The 17512-nt window shown below is 48.9% G+C and overlaps 1 protein-coding gene and 2 long non-coding RNA genes across 3 annotated transcripts; 1 reads left to right on the top strand and 2 right to left on the bottom strand.

The window, feature by feature from the left end:
- Positions 1-5037: 5037 nt before the first annotated feature.
- Positions 5038-6526, bottom strand: LOC115801223 (uncharacterized). Its single transcript, XR_004021728.1, has 3 exons — positions 6315-6526; positions 6026-6175; positions 5038-5109 (listed from the first exon to the last, which is right to left on the bottom strand). It is a non-coding gene; the product is annotated as an uncharacterized LOC115801223 (long non-coding RNA).
- A 2055-nt stretch (positions 6527-8581) lies between these two features.
- Positions 8582-9945, bottom strand: LOC115801135 (uncharacterized). The gene is made up of 3 exons (XR_004021715.1): positions 9862-9945; positions 9573-9722; positions 8582-8653 (listed from the first exon to the last, which is right to left on the bottom strand). It is a non-coding gene; the product is annotated as an uncharacterized LOC115801135 (long non-coding RNA).
- Positions 9946-13024: 3079 nt separating this feature from the next.
- LOC115800200 (piggyBac transposable element-derived protein 4-like) lies at positions 13025-14570 on the top strand. Its single transcript, XM_030757449.1, has 2 exons — positions 13025-13352; positions 13555-14570. Exons 1-2 carry the CDS (start codon positions 13025-13027, stop codon positions 14568-14570), a joined length of 1344 nt encoding a protein of 447 aa, XP_030613309.1.
- Positions 14571-17512: the final 2942 nt, after the last annotated feature.

The following is a 17512-nucleotide window of genomic DNA, read 5'->3' as shown; positions in this document are numbered from 1 at the left end:
ATGTCCCATTCAAAACCACTGAAAATTGCATTTATCTACGTTTATCTTCACATAAACCAATGCAATCTTTTTCATTAAGATTTGATTTTACTGACTTTGAATTTTTGATTTTTATATTTGTCCACCAAGTGGCGCTACTTTTTTTACCATTCAATGCATGCATCAAAATGACAGACTTTTTACTGCTTTCTGCAAGGTTTTGTTGCTCCCGAAATAATAAGTGTGTGTCACTATTGATGTTGGATCATCGTGTATGTGTGTATATGTGTGCACGGGCATGCATGTGCACGTGTGTGCACGTGTGCGTGTGTGATGTCCAACTTCAAGTCTTTTCTCTTTGAAGGCCAGATTGTGCTTTATAAACCTAATTCAAGAATAATAAACAATGAGGGACCTTTCAGTGCTTCAAAGAGGCCTCAGCAGCAAGAACCTAAAGAAAATTGGACTTTGTTCTGGCTCTCACTCAGGTAGATTATGCACCTGCACTGCAGCCATGGCTATAAGAATGAACAGAAGTGCAGGATTAGCCCTTTTGGAGATGACAAGATTTGACAGCACATGGCATGGTGTTTTCAGGTCAAAAAATGAATCAAGTCAAATCTACAAGGTGCTGCTGCAGGCCCCGCTCTCATCAGTAAATGTAGAAGGAAGAAGCTGGCGCCCACACACCCGTGTAGTGCCAGACACTCTACACAGCGGTCTGCTTACAGTGGCCGCTTTGTGGAGGCGGTCCTTGTGTGTGCCACCACACAAGGATCACGCGCCGCTACCCACCACTAGGAAGGCCACCTGGTGGTGTTCTTTTTTTCTTTTTTTCTTCCTCTTATTCCTTTCTTCCTTCTTTCATTTGTTTACCCCCCTCCCCCGTGCGCCTTAATACACACTACATGTTTAAGCAAGAATCAGGATAGACAGGCTTAAACGCAAGACGGACAAGGATTTGCTCGTAGCAATAGCATTCCAAAAAAAAAGCAAAAAGCAAAGGTGTCTGATTTGTGATGAGGCTGTGAAAAGAATGGAGCCAAACACAAGAGTGTAGTAGGAGGTGTGTTGAGTATCCAAAGGGAAAGTGGTGGTACCTGCATAAGGCTGTGAGGATGATACACATGTGTATTTAGAACCAGAACCGCATCATCTGCAAAAAGCAGAGATGAGACTCTGAGGCCACCAAGGAAGAAGCCTTCCGCCACCTGGCTACGCCTAGAAATTCTGTCCATAAAAATTATGAACAGAATCGGTGACAAAGGGCAGCCCTGACGGAGTCCAACACCCACAGGAAACAAATCCGACTTATTACCGGCTATACGGACCAAGCTCTCACTGTGGTTGTACAAGGACTGAATGGCCCGCAACAATGGGCCAGACACCCCATACTCCCGCAGCACCTCCCAAAGAACACCCCGAGGAACACGGTCGAATGCCTTCTCCAAGTCCACAAAGCACATGTAGACTGGTTGGGCAAACTCCCACGCACACTCGAATATCCTTGAGAGGATAAAGAGCTGGTCCAGCGTTCCACGACCAGGACGAAAACCGCATTGTTCCTCCTGAATCCGAGGTTCGACTAACGGACGCACCCTCCTTTCCAGCACCCTGGCATAGACCTTACCGGGGAGGCTGAGGAGTGTGATCCCCCGAAAGTTGGAGCACACCCTCCGGTCTCCCTTCTTAAAGATGGGGACCACCACCCCGGTCTGCCAATCCAATGGCACTGCCCCAGTTCTCCACGCGATGTTGCAGAGGCGTGTCAACCAAGACAGCCCTACAACATCCAGAGCCTTCAGGAACTCAGGGCGAATCTCGTCCACCCCAGGGGCTCTGCCACCAAGGAGTTGTTTAACTACCTCAGTGACCTCACCCCCAGTGATGGTCAAGTCATCCCCCTCATCCCCAGACTCTGCTTCCACTACAGAAGGCGTGTCAGTGGGATTCAGAAGGTCCTCGAAGTATTCCTTCCACCGTCCGACTATAGCCTCAGTTGAAGTCAGCAGCACCCCCCCCGCACTATAAACAGTGTGAGTGAAGCACTGCTTTCCCCTCCTGAGTCGCCTGACGGTTTGCCAGAATCGCTTCGATGCCGTCCGAAAGTCTTTTTCCATAGCCTCACCGAACTCCTCCCACACCCGAGTTTTTGCTTTGGCCACTACCCGAGCTGCATTCCGCTTGGCCTGTCGATACCTGTCAGCTGCCTCCGGAGTCCCACAGGCTAACCAAGCCCGATAGGACTCTTTCTTCAGCTTGATGGCTCCCTTCACCTCCGGTGACCACCATCTGGTTCGGGGGTTACCACCACGACAGGCACCAACCACCTTGCAGCCACAGCTCTGAGCAGCAGCCTCAACAATGGAGGTGCGGAACATGGTCCATTCGGACTCAATGTCCTCAGCCTCCCTCGGAATGCTGTCGAAGTTCTGCCGGAGGTGGGAGTTGAAGATCTCCCGGACTGGGGCTTCTGCCAGGCGTTCCCAGCGCACCCTCACAATACGTTTAGGTGTGCCAGGTCTGTCCAGCATCTTCCCCCGCCACCTGATCCAACTCACCACCAGGTGGTGATCAGTTGACAGCTCAGCTCCTCTCTTCACCCGAGTGTCCAGAACATACGACCGCAGATCTGATGATACGATTACAAAATCGATCATCGACCTGCGACCTAGGGTGTCCTGGTGCCATGTGCACTTATGGACATCCTTGTGTTCGAACACGGTGTTTGTTATGGACAAACTGTGGTTTGCACAGAAGTCCAATAACAAAACACCATTCGGGTTCAGATCGGGCAGGCCGTTCCTCCCAATCACGCCCCTCCAGGTCTCACTGTCATTGCCCACGTGAGCGTTGAAGTCTCCCAGCAAGACTATGGAGTCACCAGATGGAGCACTCTCCAGCACCCCACCCAGCAACTCCAAAAAGGGTGGGTACCCTGAACTGTCATTCGGCGCATAAGCGCAAACAACAGTCAGGACCCGTTCCCCAGCCCGAAGGCGCAGGGAAACTACCCTCTCGTCCACCGGTGAAAACTCCAACGTACAGGCAGCAAGCCGGGGGGATACAAGAATACCCACCCCAGCTCGCCGCCTCTCACCGAGGGCAACTCCAGACTGGAACAGAGTCCAGCCCTTCTCCAGGAGACTGGTTCCAGAGCCCAGGCCATGCGTTGAGGTGAGCCCAACTATGTCTAGCTGGTATCTCTCAACCTCACGCACTAGCTCAGGCTCCTTCCCCACCAGAGAGGTGACATTCCATGTCCCAACAGCCAGTTTCGATAGCCGGGGATCGGTCCGCCAGGGCCTCCGCCCTCGGCCACCGCCCGACACACATTGCACCCGACCCCTACGAGCTTTTTCTTTTCATTAAATGTAATTCTTATCCAGGAGCCTTGCTGGTGTGCAGAGCTTTTTTTCTTCCCGGTCAAAGGGATTGAAAAGACCTGAAATAGAAGATGAAGAGATGTGAAAGCCTTTCTTTTTTTTGGCCCATATTTCTGTTTGTGTGTGTGTGTGTGTGTGTGTAGGTGTGCTTGACGCAGGGGAGCGGATCATAGAGGTCAAGGGTTTTCCTGTGGATGGGATGGAGCGTGAGCAAGTGATCCAAGTTGTGGTGGGTGACTTCTGAAAGTAATGTGATGTGCTTTTTGTGGTTGTTTCTTGTTTGCATCCACCTGTGATCCTGTTGTTTTTTTTTTTTGCATGTAATCTGCAAGCTGGGTCACAGCGCAGCATCATGTTTGAAGTCACTGGCATGAGAGAAAGGGCGATCCACAATGAGAGCAGAGTAAGTCTTGGTCCAAAATTGCCTTATTGTTTGCATCAAAAGTCTGGAGAGTGTACAAAGATGTGGTTTTGTTTGCTTGTTGGTTGTATGTGCGGGCCATACGAGACAGACAGCGTGCGGCGGCAGGCAAAGAAAGCGCCAAGCAATACGGCATGTGCCGGCCTCATTCCCTCCAGCAGCCCGCTCAGATGTGGTGCTTTTAAAGATGTCCAAGCAATCTTAGACTGCATGTAAGAGGTGAAGCAGTGGTTTTGGACGAATATTTTGCAATTGTAGAGCAATGGTCATGAGTATGAGTTTATTGTAAGTGTTGCAGGTCTGTGATGATGGTGCCACTTGAAAGACAGTGTCACTAACTGAGGTGAAGAGCAGCATAAAGACCAGGGCTGACTGACTGAGGTGAGGATGTCCTGAGCAGCTCACCTCAGTATGACTGACACTGCTCAGCAGAGCTTCACTTCCATTGAGGTCCTTTGCCAAAGTTTTGCAGCCTCCTCCAGAGTAAGGTGTACATTTCCGAGTGGCACACTGACAGCTGCTGAAAGTCGGCCATTTCTAATTCAATGTTAAGGAGTAAAAGTGTGCTTGTATTCATGAATTCATAACTGTGCTGTGGCTGTCAGAAGCATCGTCTATGAGTGAAGGCTGATCTTAGATCACATGATCCATGTTTCCATGAAAGCAACGCTGATGTTTGTGCGTGGAAAGCTTCTAAAAGATTTTGTATGCAGTTAAGCATAAATAAGAAAATCCTCAATAAAAAGGGAGCTTGTTGCAGGGCATCAGCGTGATGTTGACTCAACAATGACTTCAAAAAGGAAATGCTCCTAAACTGTGGCAAAAACTTTATTGATGTCAAACACTTTAACAAGACTTGAGACACTCAGACATCAGTTTTAGGCAATGAAGCTCAAAGTCATTATTTACATGAAGCAAACTAAGGAAAGCGGTCAGACTGTCTTCAATTGATGTTTGGCGTTATAAAGATCCTCATACATCCAGCCAGGACAACAGAAAGAGCGTAAATGTGTGGAAGCACTGAGAAGTGAGTGAGAAAGTGCTTGACCTTCTGTTTGCATGTCTGGACTTCAATGTGTGCTTGATGTGTGAGTCCAGGTTTGAGGAGATGTCAGAGTTTCCCATGTCTAAGAAAAAGCTGCGTCTCCGTCAAGTGGTCCATCCAAATGCGTTTGCGTGTGTGGAGCAGCAGTGACATCATCTTCTTTCACAGCAGCAGCAGCAGCAGAGGCAGCAGAGGCAGCAGCACATCTCCTTGTGACTGCTGCAGGCTGAAGGCTTTAGGATGTGTTCAGGGGCAGCCTGGGCAACACGACTCTGCATCTGTAATCACACAAGCAGCAGCAGCAGCACTCTGATGAAATTCCTTTGAACACATCAGTTTGTAGTGTTGGTGTCAGACGCAGCCTTAAAGCATGAAGTGTGTGTGATGTAGGGCTGCAACTATCAATTCTTTTGTTATTTGAGTTATTCAAGGAAGTGTTGCAGCCCTAGTGGAATTCCAAGAATAGGTCAAAAGGCCTAAAACCTTCCACGCATGCATAAATGGAATGAGTAGGAATGTGCTTATTGAATAATTGGCTACAAAAGGATGTGTGTGTTTGAGGTCTTTTTAGATGTCAGTAAAATGTGGAAGCACTCAACTTGATAATCCCGCACTGCTGTGAAAAGGCTGCAAAGCTGTGGCTGATCTTCACACCTTCTGTTTGCCGCTGTCTGCTCCTCACTCGGTTTCTGCATTTGTGTGATTCTAATAATACTTTTCATTTACGAAGCACTTTACAAAGGTTGGAAGGAGCTCTTTTTTGCTTTGACTTTTTGAGCCTAAAATTGGATTCTATGCAATAAAACATGGATCTAGAATTGTAGTAACCAGTTGCATTGCTAAAAGAAAATAAAGCAGATCAGTGTCTATTGCAGTGTCTTATTTGAATTTGTAACCTTTGTTCATATTTTGTCTTAAAGATTTTCATTAAGAATACTGAAATTGCTAAAAATCAGTCAATATAAAAAGGTATTTTTTTTCATTGGTAAACCTGCAGATGTCATATCTCCATGTGAGGATGTGGTTCTTGTAGAGCGTAAGAGCTTTACAAACAGCTGTAAACACTCATAAAAGCCAAAGAAATACAGACGCTGGTTTGCTGCTGCTGCACCCTCACATACCTGGATTATTGAACATGTATAATTATGAGAGAAAGTGCATGTTTGAATGTGCGAGTGAGACACATGATCTTACAGAAGTTTGTAGAAAGGCGCTTCATGAAGTTCAGTCCATTGACTTGGATTCGTTTACAGCGCACATCTGCCACATGCAATATGGCGGCTCTGCGTTGATGTGTCACAGCAACGGGCCGGCCCGCTCGATGCGGCGTCTGCTTGTGTATGTCTATGAATAGAAACACAAGAGGCAGCCAGAGGAAAGCAAGAATTAAAGAGAGACAACACAAGTGAAAGAGCAGAACACAAACAGTCAGTCTGGTGACAGTGTTGCTCTGTGGCTGCACACTCTTTCAAACATCACTCACACAGGAGGAACGGCTTCCACGCATCCAGCTGATTTTTGCCCACATTCTTCCCGCTCTAACTGATCTTCCTCCAACATCTTTGCAGAAAGGGAGCCAGGATGGAGGAAATCTGTAGTGGAGAGCAGAGAGGGAGAAAACCTGCCAATCAGTGTCATAGAATACCTACAGTAATACAATGGTGGTATTACAGTGGTGGTACCTGCATAAGGCTGTGAGGATGATACACATGTGTATTTAGTCATTACTCCCTATTGATTATGTCCCTTGATTGTTTATTGGCACTTAATATAGTTCCATATGAATATTTCTTTCTTTCTGAATGATAGTGCTTATGTCCTGATTTTGTAGAGGTTTGTTGTTAGATGTTGCTGCTCCTCTTTTTTCTTATTTGCTTAGAAGCCACCTCCAATCACATGAGCCTTTTTAGATGTGGGCCTGTATAAATAAGGTGTTCCCTGCATTGCTTGTCAAGTGTGAGGAAGGCCAGCTGTAGCTGGAAGCGTTAGTGTCTTGAAAGTTTTTTCTTTTCATTAAATGTAATTCTTATCCAGGAGCCTTGCTGGTGTGCAGAGCTTTTTTTCTTCCCCGTCAAAGGGATTGAAAAGACCTGAAATAGAAGATGAAGAGATGTGAAAGCCTTTCTTTTTTTGGCCCATATTTCTGTTTGTGTGTGTGTGTGTGTGTGTGTGTGTGTGTGTGTGTGTGTGTGTGTGTGTGTAGGTGTGCTTGACGCAGGGGAGCGGATCATAGAGGTCAAGGGTTTTCCTGTGGATGGGATGGAGCGTGAGCAAGTGATCCAAGTTGTGGTGGGTGACTTCTGAAAGTAATGTGATGTGCTTTTTGTGGTTGTTTCTTGTTTGCATCCACCTGTGATCCTGTTGTTTTTTTTTTTTGCATGTAATCTGCAAGCTGGGTCACAGCGCAGCATCATGTTTGAAGTCACTGGCATGAGAGAAAGGGCGATCCACAATGAGAGCAGAGTAAGTCTTGGTCCAAAATTGCCTTATTGTTTGCATCAAAAGTCTGGAGAGTGTACAAAGATGTGGTTTTGTTTGCTTGTTGGTTGTATGTGCGGGCCATACGAGACAGACAGCGTGCGGCGGCAGGCAAAGAAAGCGCCAAGCAACACGGCATGTGCCGGCCTCATTCCCTCCAGCAGCCCGCTCAGATGTGGTGCTTTTAAAGATGTCCAAGCAATCTTAGACTGCATGTAAGAGGTGAAGCAGTGGTTTTGGACGAATATTTTGCAATTGTAGAGCAATGGTCATGAGTATGAGTTTATTGTAAGTGTTGCAGGTCTGTGATGATGGTGCCACTTGAAAGACAGTGTCACTAACTGAGGTGAAGAGCAGCATAAAGACCAGGGCTGACTGACTGAGGTGAGGATGTCCTGAGCAGCTCACCTCAGTATGACTGACACTGCTCAGCAGAGCTTCACTTCCATTGAGGTCCTTTGCCAAAGTTTTGCAGCCTCCTCCAGAGTAAGGTGTACATTTCCGAGTGGCACACTGACAGCTGCTGAAAGTCGGCCATTTCTAATTCAATGTTAAGGAGTAAAAGTGTGCTTGTATTCATGAATTCATAACTGTGCTGTGGCTGTCAGAAGCATCGTCTATGAGTGAAGGCTGATCTTAGATCACATGATCCATGTTTCCATGAAAGCAACGCTGATGTTTGTGCGTGGAAAGCTTCTAAAAGATTTTGTATGCAGTTAAGCATAAATAAGAAAATCCTCAATAAAAAGGGAGCTTGTTGCAGGGCATCAGCGTGATGTTGACTCAACAATGACTTCAAAAAGGAAATGCTCCTAAACTGTGGCAAAAACTTTATTGATGTCAAACACTTTAACAAGACTTGAGACACTCAGACATCAGTTTTAGGCAATGAAGCTCAAAGTCATTATTTACATGAAGCAAACTAAGGAAAGCGGTCAGACTGTCTTCAATTGATGTTTGGCGTTATAAAGATCCTCATACATCCAGCCAGGACAACAGAAAGAGCGTAAATGTGTGGAAGCACTGAGAAGTGAGTGAGAAAGTGCTTGACCTTCTGTTTGCATGTCTGGACTTCAATGTGTGCTTGATGTGTGAGTCCAGGTTTGAGGAGATGTCAGAGTTTCCCATGTCTAAGAAAAAGCTGCGTCTCCGTCAAGTGGTCCATCCAAATGCGTTTGCGTGTGTGGAGCAGCAGTGACATCATCTTCTTTCACAGGAGCAGCAGGAGCAGCAGGAGCAGCAGCAGCAGAGGCAGCAGAGGCAGCAGCACATCTCCTTGTGACTGCTGCAGGCTGAAGGCTTTAGGATGTGTTCAGGGGCAGCCTGGGCAACACGACTCTGCATCTGTAATCACACAAGCAGCAGCAGCAGCAGCACTCTGATGAAATTCCTTTGAACACATCAGTTTGTAGTGTTGGTGTCAGCAGCAGCCTTAAAGCATGAAGTGTGTGTGATGTAGGGCTGCAACTACCAATTCTTTTGTTATTTGAGTTATTCAAGGAAGTGTTGCAGCCCTAGTGGAATTCCAAGAATAGGTCAAAAGGCCTAAAACCTTCCACGCATGCATAAATGGAATGAGTAGGAATGTGCTTATTGAATAATTGGCTACAAAAGGATGTGTGTGTTTGAGGTCTTTTTAGATGTCAGTAAAATGTGGAAGCACTCAACTTGATAATCCCGCACTGCTGTGAAAAGGCTGCAAAGCTGTGGCTGATCTTCACACCTTCTGTTTGCCGCTGTCTGCTCCTCACTCGGTTTCTGCATTTGTGTGATTCTAATAATACTTTTCATTTACGAAGCACTTTACAAAGGTTGGAAGGAGCTCTTTTTTGCTTTGACTTTTTGAGCCTAAAATTGGATTCTATGCAATAAAACATGGATCTAGAATTGTAGTAACCAGTTGCATTGCTAAAAGAAAATAAAGCAGATCAGTGTCTATTGCAGTGTCTTATTTGAATTTGTAACCTTTGTTCATATTTTGTCTTAAAGGTTTTCATTAAGAATACTGAAATTGCTAAAAATCAGTCAGTATAAAAAGGTATTTTTTTTCATTGGTAAACCTGCAGATGTCATATCTCCATGTGAGGATGTGGTTCTTGTAGAGCGTAAGAGCTTTACAAACAGCTGTAAACACTCATAAAAGCCAAAGAAATACAGACGCTGGTTTGCTGCTGCTGCACCCTCACATACCTGGATTATTGAACATGTATAATTATGAGAGAAAGTGCATGTTTGAATGTGCGAGTGAGACACATGATCTTACAGAAGTTTGTAGAAAGGCGCTTCATGAAGTTCAGTCCATTGACTTGGATTCGTTTACAGCGCACATCTGCCACATGCAATATGGCGGCTCTGCGTTGATGTGTCACAGCAACGGGCCGGCCCGCTCGATGCGGCGTCTGCTTGTGTATGTCTATGAATAGAAACACAAGAGGCAGCCAGAGGAAAGCAAGAATTAAAGAGAGACAACACAAGTGAAAGAGCAGAACACAAACAGTCAGTCTGGTGACAGTGTTGCTCTGTGGCTGCACACTCTTTCACACATCACTCACACAGGAGGAACGGCTTCCACGCATCCAGCTGATTTTTGCCCACATTCTTCCCGCTCTAACTGATCTTCCTCCAACATCTTTGCAGAAAGCGAGCCAGGATGGAGGAAATCTGTAGTGGAGAGCAGAGAGGGAGAAAACCTGCCAATCAGTGTCATAGAATACCTACAGTAATACAGTTGTGTGTGCCATGGTCGCATCCACCTGCATCAGCACATGACATCACAAGACACAGCACAACACAGTGTTAGTGCTGCATAATTGACATTTTACAGGTGCATTAGTTGTTGAGAGAGATTCCAGGGCTTACACACACCCTGTTCACACAACATCTGAGCAAAGAATAAGATCAACACTTTCTTGTTCTTGAACTCTGGGAAATGACACAATATATCTATGGAAATGCAAAGCAAGAAAGCTTTGCATTCAAAACAGCAGCAACAGCTTGCTCTCTTATTAAAGGCCAGTGTAGGAAAAGCCACACAATCCCAAGTCAATCATTTGAAAGGCTTATTCGTGTTCAAATAGCGCCTTGTACAAATTCAAATGCTTGCACACCATTTCTTACCTTAACCAATAGCATCTTAATACAGTAGCAAGGACCTCCGAATCACAGGCCAACTCATTTGGGAAAAGCCCACTCAACGGGCTGGCTAATTAGCCCAAGTGCTACTTCCCCACGATTAGCGCTTCACAATTCAATATAAGCCTTCAACAATGCAACACATTACAAGCTCATAGTGGAACATCATAGCAACAAAACAATATACATACAAACAGCATTCTTACCTAGCATGACAATCAATACAAAGCTTTAACCCTTGTGCGCCCCGCAAGGGGTCACCCGGACCCGTCCCCCCATCCCACTGAGGCTTGGGGGTCGAGGGGACCCCAGGCCTCCTGACTGCCCGTAGTTGAGGTGGTGGTGGTGGCGGCGGGTGGGTGGGTGGGTGGGGGTCGAGGGGACCCCAGTCGTCCCAGTGGCGGAGGCGGCGGCGGGGGTCACTGGGACCCCACGCCTCCCAGCTCACTGAAAAGGGGCCCCTGCGGTGGTGGTGGTGGTGGTGGGGGGGTGGGGGGGGGTCGAGGTGACCCCAGGCCTAGCAATGGCGGCGGCGGCGGGGTCGAGGTGACCCCAGGCCTAGCAATGGCCGCGGCGGGGGGGTCGAGGTGACCCCAGGCCTAACAACAATGGCGGCGGCGGTGGAGGTGCGGGGTCGAGGTGACCCCAGGCCTAGCAATGGCGGTGGAGGCGGGGTCGAGGTTACACCAGGCCTAACATCAATGGCGGCGGCGGTGGAGGTGCGGGGTCGAGGTGACCCCAGGCCTAGCAATGGCGGCGGCGGGGTCGAGGTGACCCCAGGCCTAGCAATGGTGGAGGTGCGGGGTCGAGGTGACCCCAGGCCTAGCAATGGCGGTGGGGTGGGGGTCAAGGAGACCCCAGGTCTCGCAATGGCGGTGGCACTCGCGCACACACACAGACGCGCACGCACGCACGCGCACACACACGCGCACACAGACACACACTCGCACACACACACACACACACACACACACACACACACAAGCACGCGAGGCTACGCAAAGGCCGCTGCAATCGCAGGTCGAGGACTCGACGACGCGAACCCGGGGATCGCGATCACGATCGCCATCGTCATCGACTTCAGCTTCGCCAAACAACCGCTCGATCGCGATCGCGATTGCGATAAAAAAAAAAATCGCACTCGTGGGGTTGGCCGGCTTCGTTTATCGGTGAGGCGACACGACGCGAACCTACGATCGCCATCATCATCACCATCATCACCATCATCATCATCATCACCATCGCCAAACAACCACACTCTATAGCGATTGAGATAAAAAAAAAACAAAAAAAACCCAAAACCACCCAAAAAACCACGCACCACCGAGCGCGGACTTCGCAACGCGATAGCCCCAAGCCGAGTTTTGCTTCCGTCACTGCGTAACAAACGACACACTAAAACAAACAAAGCGGTGTCACGCGAATCGTAAAGGACCGTGACCGTCGACACAGCAGGCAGAGGAAAGTCGGGTCATGTCGCGTACGCGAGCGTTTGATTACCGGCGTGCGACGCGACCGCCGCCGCCGGATGCCGCGATCCCGTCGCCTCGGCTAGCTGAGGCAATCTCGGCGATCGTGTCGTCTCGCGGCCACGCCGCCTCGGACGATCGGGGTTCCTCCTGGGGTCGGAGTTGCGGACCGCAGTCTACCGGCGAGGACCGGGCCGGGGACGGAGGGTACTGCGAAGAGGGAGATTACGATACCGAAGAAGAAGAAGAAGAAGAAGAAGAAGAAGAAGAAGGGGTAGAGGGTGCCAGAGGGCAGGATGAGGAGAGATATCGCGACGCGAAGGGAGTTTGCGACACGGAGGATGAGGATGATGACGAGGGAGATTACGATACAGAAGAAGAAGAAGAAGAAGAAGAAGGGGTAGAGGGTGCCAGAGGGCAGGATGAGGAGAGATATCGCGACACGAAGGGAGTTTGTGACGCGGAGGATGAGGAGGGAGATTACGATACAGAAGAAGAAGAAGAAGAAGAAGAGGGTGCCAGAGGGCAGGATGGGGAGAGATATCGCGACACGAAGGGAGTTTGCGACGCGGAGGATGAGGATGATGACGAGGGAGATTACGATACAGAAGAAGAAGAAGAAGAAGAAGAAGAAGAAGAAGAGGTAAAGGGTACCAGAGGTCAGAATGAGGAGAGATATCGCGACACGAAGGGAGTTTGCGATGCGGAGGATGAGGTTGATGACGAGGGAGATTACGATACAGAAGAAGAAGAAGAAGAAGAAGAAGAGGTAGAGGGTGCCAGAGGGCAGGATGAGGAGAGATATCGCGACACAGAGGAGGAGGAGGAGGAGGAGGAATTGATGGAGTCGAATCGAGGGACGGTTACGTGGAGATCGACTCCGTTCTCCTCCGATCGCCGGCATCGTTCCTCGCGACGGCAGCGGCGCGTCTCGTCGTCTTCGTCGAACCCGGGTCCCACGGAGCGCGCCCGCGACGCCGTGTCGCAAAACTCGACGGCTTCGGCGTTCCTGGCGTACTTTGAACCCCAGCTCGAGGACCGGGTGATCGCGATGACGAACCTGGAGGCCGGCAGGAGGGCCGGGGCGGGGAGGGGGATCGACGGCTGGCGACCCATGGGTCGAGCCGAGTTTCGCGCGTACGTGGGACTGCTGATCCTCGCCGGCGTGTACAGGTCGAGGGGCGAGGCGTGCGAGAGCCTGTGGCACGCCAAGACCGGTCGCTCGATATTTCGCGCGACCATGCCCCTCAAGACGTTCCGCGCGTACTCCGCGGCCCTGCGATTTGACGATCGCGACACCAGAGAGGCCAGGCGCCTGGCCGCCGGGCACGACAAGCTGGCGCCCATCAGGGAAGTGTGGGACGCGTGGTGCGAGAGGCTGCCTCTCCTGTACGAGCCCGGACCCGAGGTCACGGTGGACGAGAGGCTGGTTCCCTTCAAAGGTGCGTGCCTGTGTGTGTGTGTGTGTGTGTGTGTGTGCGTGTGTTTGTGTGTGTGCGTGTGCGGTGTGCGTGTGTACGACGGAGGCGGTGTGCAAGGTTTTACGCGTAATGAAGCGCTACCCAAAAAAAAAAAAGGAGAAAAAAAAAGAAGAAAAACAAAAACTCCTATTCTACACCCCACCCCCACCCCCCCTCACCCCAGGTCGATGTCCCTTCAGGCAATACATGCCCAGCAAGCCGGCCAGGTACGGGATCAAGCTGTGGGTGGCGTGCGACGCCAAGTCCAGCTACGCGTGGAAGATGCTGGCGTACACCGGGAAACACGACAAGCGAGGTCCTCCCGAGAAAAACCTGGCGTCCAGAGTGGTGCTCGAGCTGACCGAGGGACTGGGACCGGGTCGCAACGTCACCTTCGACAACTTCTTCACGTCGTACGAGCTGGTCAGGAGGCTGTTCGTCCAAAGGGGCCTCACCTCGCTGGGGACCTTGCGCGCGAACAGGGCCGAGATCCCCAGGCGACTGCTCGAAGTCGAGGGCAGACCGGTGCCGTCGTCGCGATTCGCGTTCTCGTCGACCGCGGAGCCTCCCGACGCGGCCGTGGTCTCCTACCTGGCCAAGCGCAACAAGAACGTGCTGATCCTCACCACGCACGAGCAGCACGTGCGCGCCCCGGGGCTGAGCGGGCGGGCGGACGGGAAGCCCCTGGCGGTGCTCCACTACAATCGCACCAAGGGAGGCGTGGACAACCTGGACAAGGTGTTGGGCACGTACAGTTGCAGGAGAAGGATGACTCGCTGGCCCCTGGCCCTCTTTCACAACATGGTGGACGTGTCCGCGTACAACGCCTTCGTGCTGTGGAGGGAGCTGAATCCCGCCTGGATGCCGGGCAAGCGCAACAAACGCAGGCTGTTCCTGGAACGGCTGGGCAAAGAGCTGGCGGCCGACGCAGCCGCCGCGAGAGAGGGGACGAAGGAGAGGGCGAGGGGTAATGGCGGCAACGGCGACGGCAAAAGCGACAACGCGACAGGGTCGCTGCGCGACGGCAGGCGCGGCGGCGAGTCCGAGGCGTCGTCCGAGGCGAGGAGGAAGAGGTGTCGCGTGTGCCCCAGGAGCAGGGACGCCAAGACCAAGACTCTGTGTCACGGCTGTCGCGTGCACGTGTGCGGCAAGTGTGCCGTGGTCTACTGTCCAAACTGCGCCTCGGCCCCGTGTCAGTGATAAACGCGCGCGCGCACGCACGCACGCATTCACGCACGCACTCACACACACACACACTTGGCCAGTGCGCCACTGCCCAATACGCCTCGGCCCCGTGTTAGTGATAAACACACATACACGCACACACACTCACACACGCACACACACACGTGGCCAGTGCGCCACTGCCCAATATGCCTCGGCCCCCTGTTAGTGATAAACACGCACACACACACGTTAGTGATAAACACGCACACACACACACACACACACACACACACACACGGCCAGTGTGCCACTGCCCAATACGCCTCCAGGGTTATTATAGTTAACGAAAACGAACGAAATAACGAAAACTGAAATTGAAAAAACATTGTCGTTAACTGAAATAAATAAAAACTATAATTAAAAGGAAAAAACGATAACTAATTAAAACTGAATTGTGAGTTTACAAAACTAACTAAAACTAACTGAAATTATCGATAAGCTGACTTTCATTTACTTGTTTTTTTTTTTTTTTTAAGCCTTGTGGATTGATATGAAATCATTGTTTCCGCTCTCCGAGTTTAAGCTGGGAGCGCCACAGGACAACTGTGCGAGTGTGTGCGAGTGTGTGCGCATGTGCGTGCGCTCACCGCGCTGGTCCGCAAAGTAATGGCTGCGGTCTGCCGAGAAAGCGGCAGAGTCCCGTATGGAGGTTCTTTGAGTACAAACACCTGCACACGACCACAAGGTAATTAACACTCACAATCCAGCTACACAAGCATAAATGTGGACATGAGGTCGGCAAGTTCCGTAGGTTGTGTACAGAGGCCGCAAAGACCCTGCAGGTTTAATTAGCGAGCATCTAACCAAGCTAGCTCCAAAACAGAAGCAGCTTCAGGTGGTGAGAACATCAGGATGCAGCTGGATTTGAGCTTTGACTCCTTCAAAGAGTTTGTTTTTGTTTAACACCACATGTAGGCGTTATTAATCTGCTGCACTGATGCTGAACTTTATTGTGGAGTTTATTGTAGAATTTATTGAGTTTGGGAGTTCGTGTTTTTCTTTGTTTCTCCCTGTTGATGTTCATGTGTGTCCTTAATATTACACACATTTAGCATGTCTTGTGAACAGTTGGTTGTTGAATATATTTCTTTAAACTGTATCTTTTGTCAAGTTTTCATTACACAATAGTCACTTTTGCGCCTTGAATCTTGCACCTGATCAGGTATGAAAATACTAAAACTAATACTGAAACTAACTGAAATGAACTAAAACTAAGCATGAAACCAAAAATAAAAACTAATAAAAACGAGAAAATCCACTCTGAAAACGAATTAAAACTAACTGAATTAAAGAAAAAAAAGTAAAAACTAACTAAAACTAAACTATAATGTAAAATCCAAAACTATTATAACCCTGTACGCCTCGGCCCCGTGTTAGTGATAAACACGCACGCACACACACACACACACACACACACACACACACACACACACACACACACACACACACACACACACACAGGGTCTAAGCAGCACTATGGAGATTCACTCTGTCAGGGGGTCGGTTCGACCCCACCTGAGACCCACGTATGTATCACGCGTTTGCGAGTCCCCATTGCAGAGGGGGTCCTTCGTGCCCCGGACACATTCTCGTGAATTCAAACGCAGTGGGAGCACAAGGGTTAAAAAGGTTGAAAACATCCACATACAAGAATCACTCCATTCACTAATGTCCCATGTGTGAGGAAGGGGGGAGGAAGGGTCAGAGCGCTGAGGAGGAAGGGGCAGAGCGCTGAGTAGCTAAGCTCTAAAGCTAAACTTGGCTAATTTCTACAACTAAAATTGAAAGAAAAATCAGTGTCATACAATGCTATTATCTTCAAAGGTGCCGCCATTCAGGCCTTTTACCATAATAACCCTATACTGGATGTGAAGCGCAATTTCCTAGCTTTCAGAAACCGTTTGAATTTTTCCGATAGGACAAACGGTGGTGTAATTACGGTAATTCAAAATGTGTTTGATCAGACGTCTCAGTGGCGATACGCTCGGTGTTAATCGCGACAAGTAAGGGAAGGTAATGGGTGCATCAGCGCCGATCGCCGCTGTTAAAGGGTTAAATAAATTTCAACCTGAGTATTTTCACAATGTTGGCATTTTTAATCTGAACGACAGCCGTGTTACTACACAAACTGAAGCTAAACCTGCTAAGACCGAATAGCGGACGTGTATATCCGCCTTTTTCCGCTATTCAATCTGATGCGGATTAGGACCAGAATCGATATACTACCTTTTCTTGCGGATGATCAACAAATGTACACTGGCAATAAGCGATTATGACAGTTTTTGTACAAATAAAACCTTTACTTCATTCTTTACCACTGCTTTACATTCGGGATAAAGAGCGGAGTAATATTAATTAAAGTCCTACCGCGCCATTTTTTAAGGTGGAATACTAGTTCCGTATGTCCACCTTAGCAGTGCTAGCTTCACAGGCGTTCCTCAGATTAAATTAAAATGTTGTCTTGTGAAAATATAAAAGTTTTAAAACATTTAAGGTAGGGCTGTACAGCACTGATATAAACAGTTTTCATTTTAATTATTCAAAATCGCTGAATTTAAGCAGCTGACGTGCACCTGTTAAGACTAGCAGCACGGCATCTTTCCACTAGAGATAAAGGGTCTCTTACTAATAAAAGCTTCAAAAACCCTAATTACAATATGTCTACAATCCATTTTTAAGTACTTTGCAGACTTACCTTGCTCACAGATACCAGTCGCCTCTGTTTCTGTCATGATCCTGGGCCGGTGGCCCAGCGTTTTGAGTTCTTTTGTGTAGCTTTCTTTTGTTGTACTTTTCAGGTTGTTTTCTTAGTGTTTCTTTTAGTTTCTCTGTTTGTTGTTTGAGTGTGCGGTTTGGTTTCTTTTGTTGTTTCGTTTTGTAATGTTGCCTTTGTTAAGTTTTCTGTGTTTAGGTTA

This window comes from Archocentrus centrarchus, chromosome 21, assembly GCF_007364275.1.
Source record: "Archocentrus centrarchus isolate MPI-CPG fArcCen1 chromosome 21, fArcCen1, whole genome shotgun sequence".
NCBI classification, from domain to species: domain Eukaryota; kingdom Metazoa; phylum Chordata; class Actinopteri; order Cichliformes; family Cichlidae; genus Archocentrus; species Archocentrus centrarchus.
Note: the sequence above shows the minus strand (reverse complement) of the source record. Positions and strands in the feature narration are given on the sequence as shown.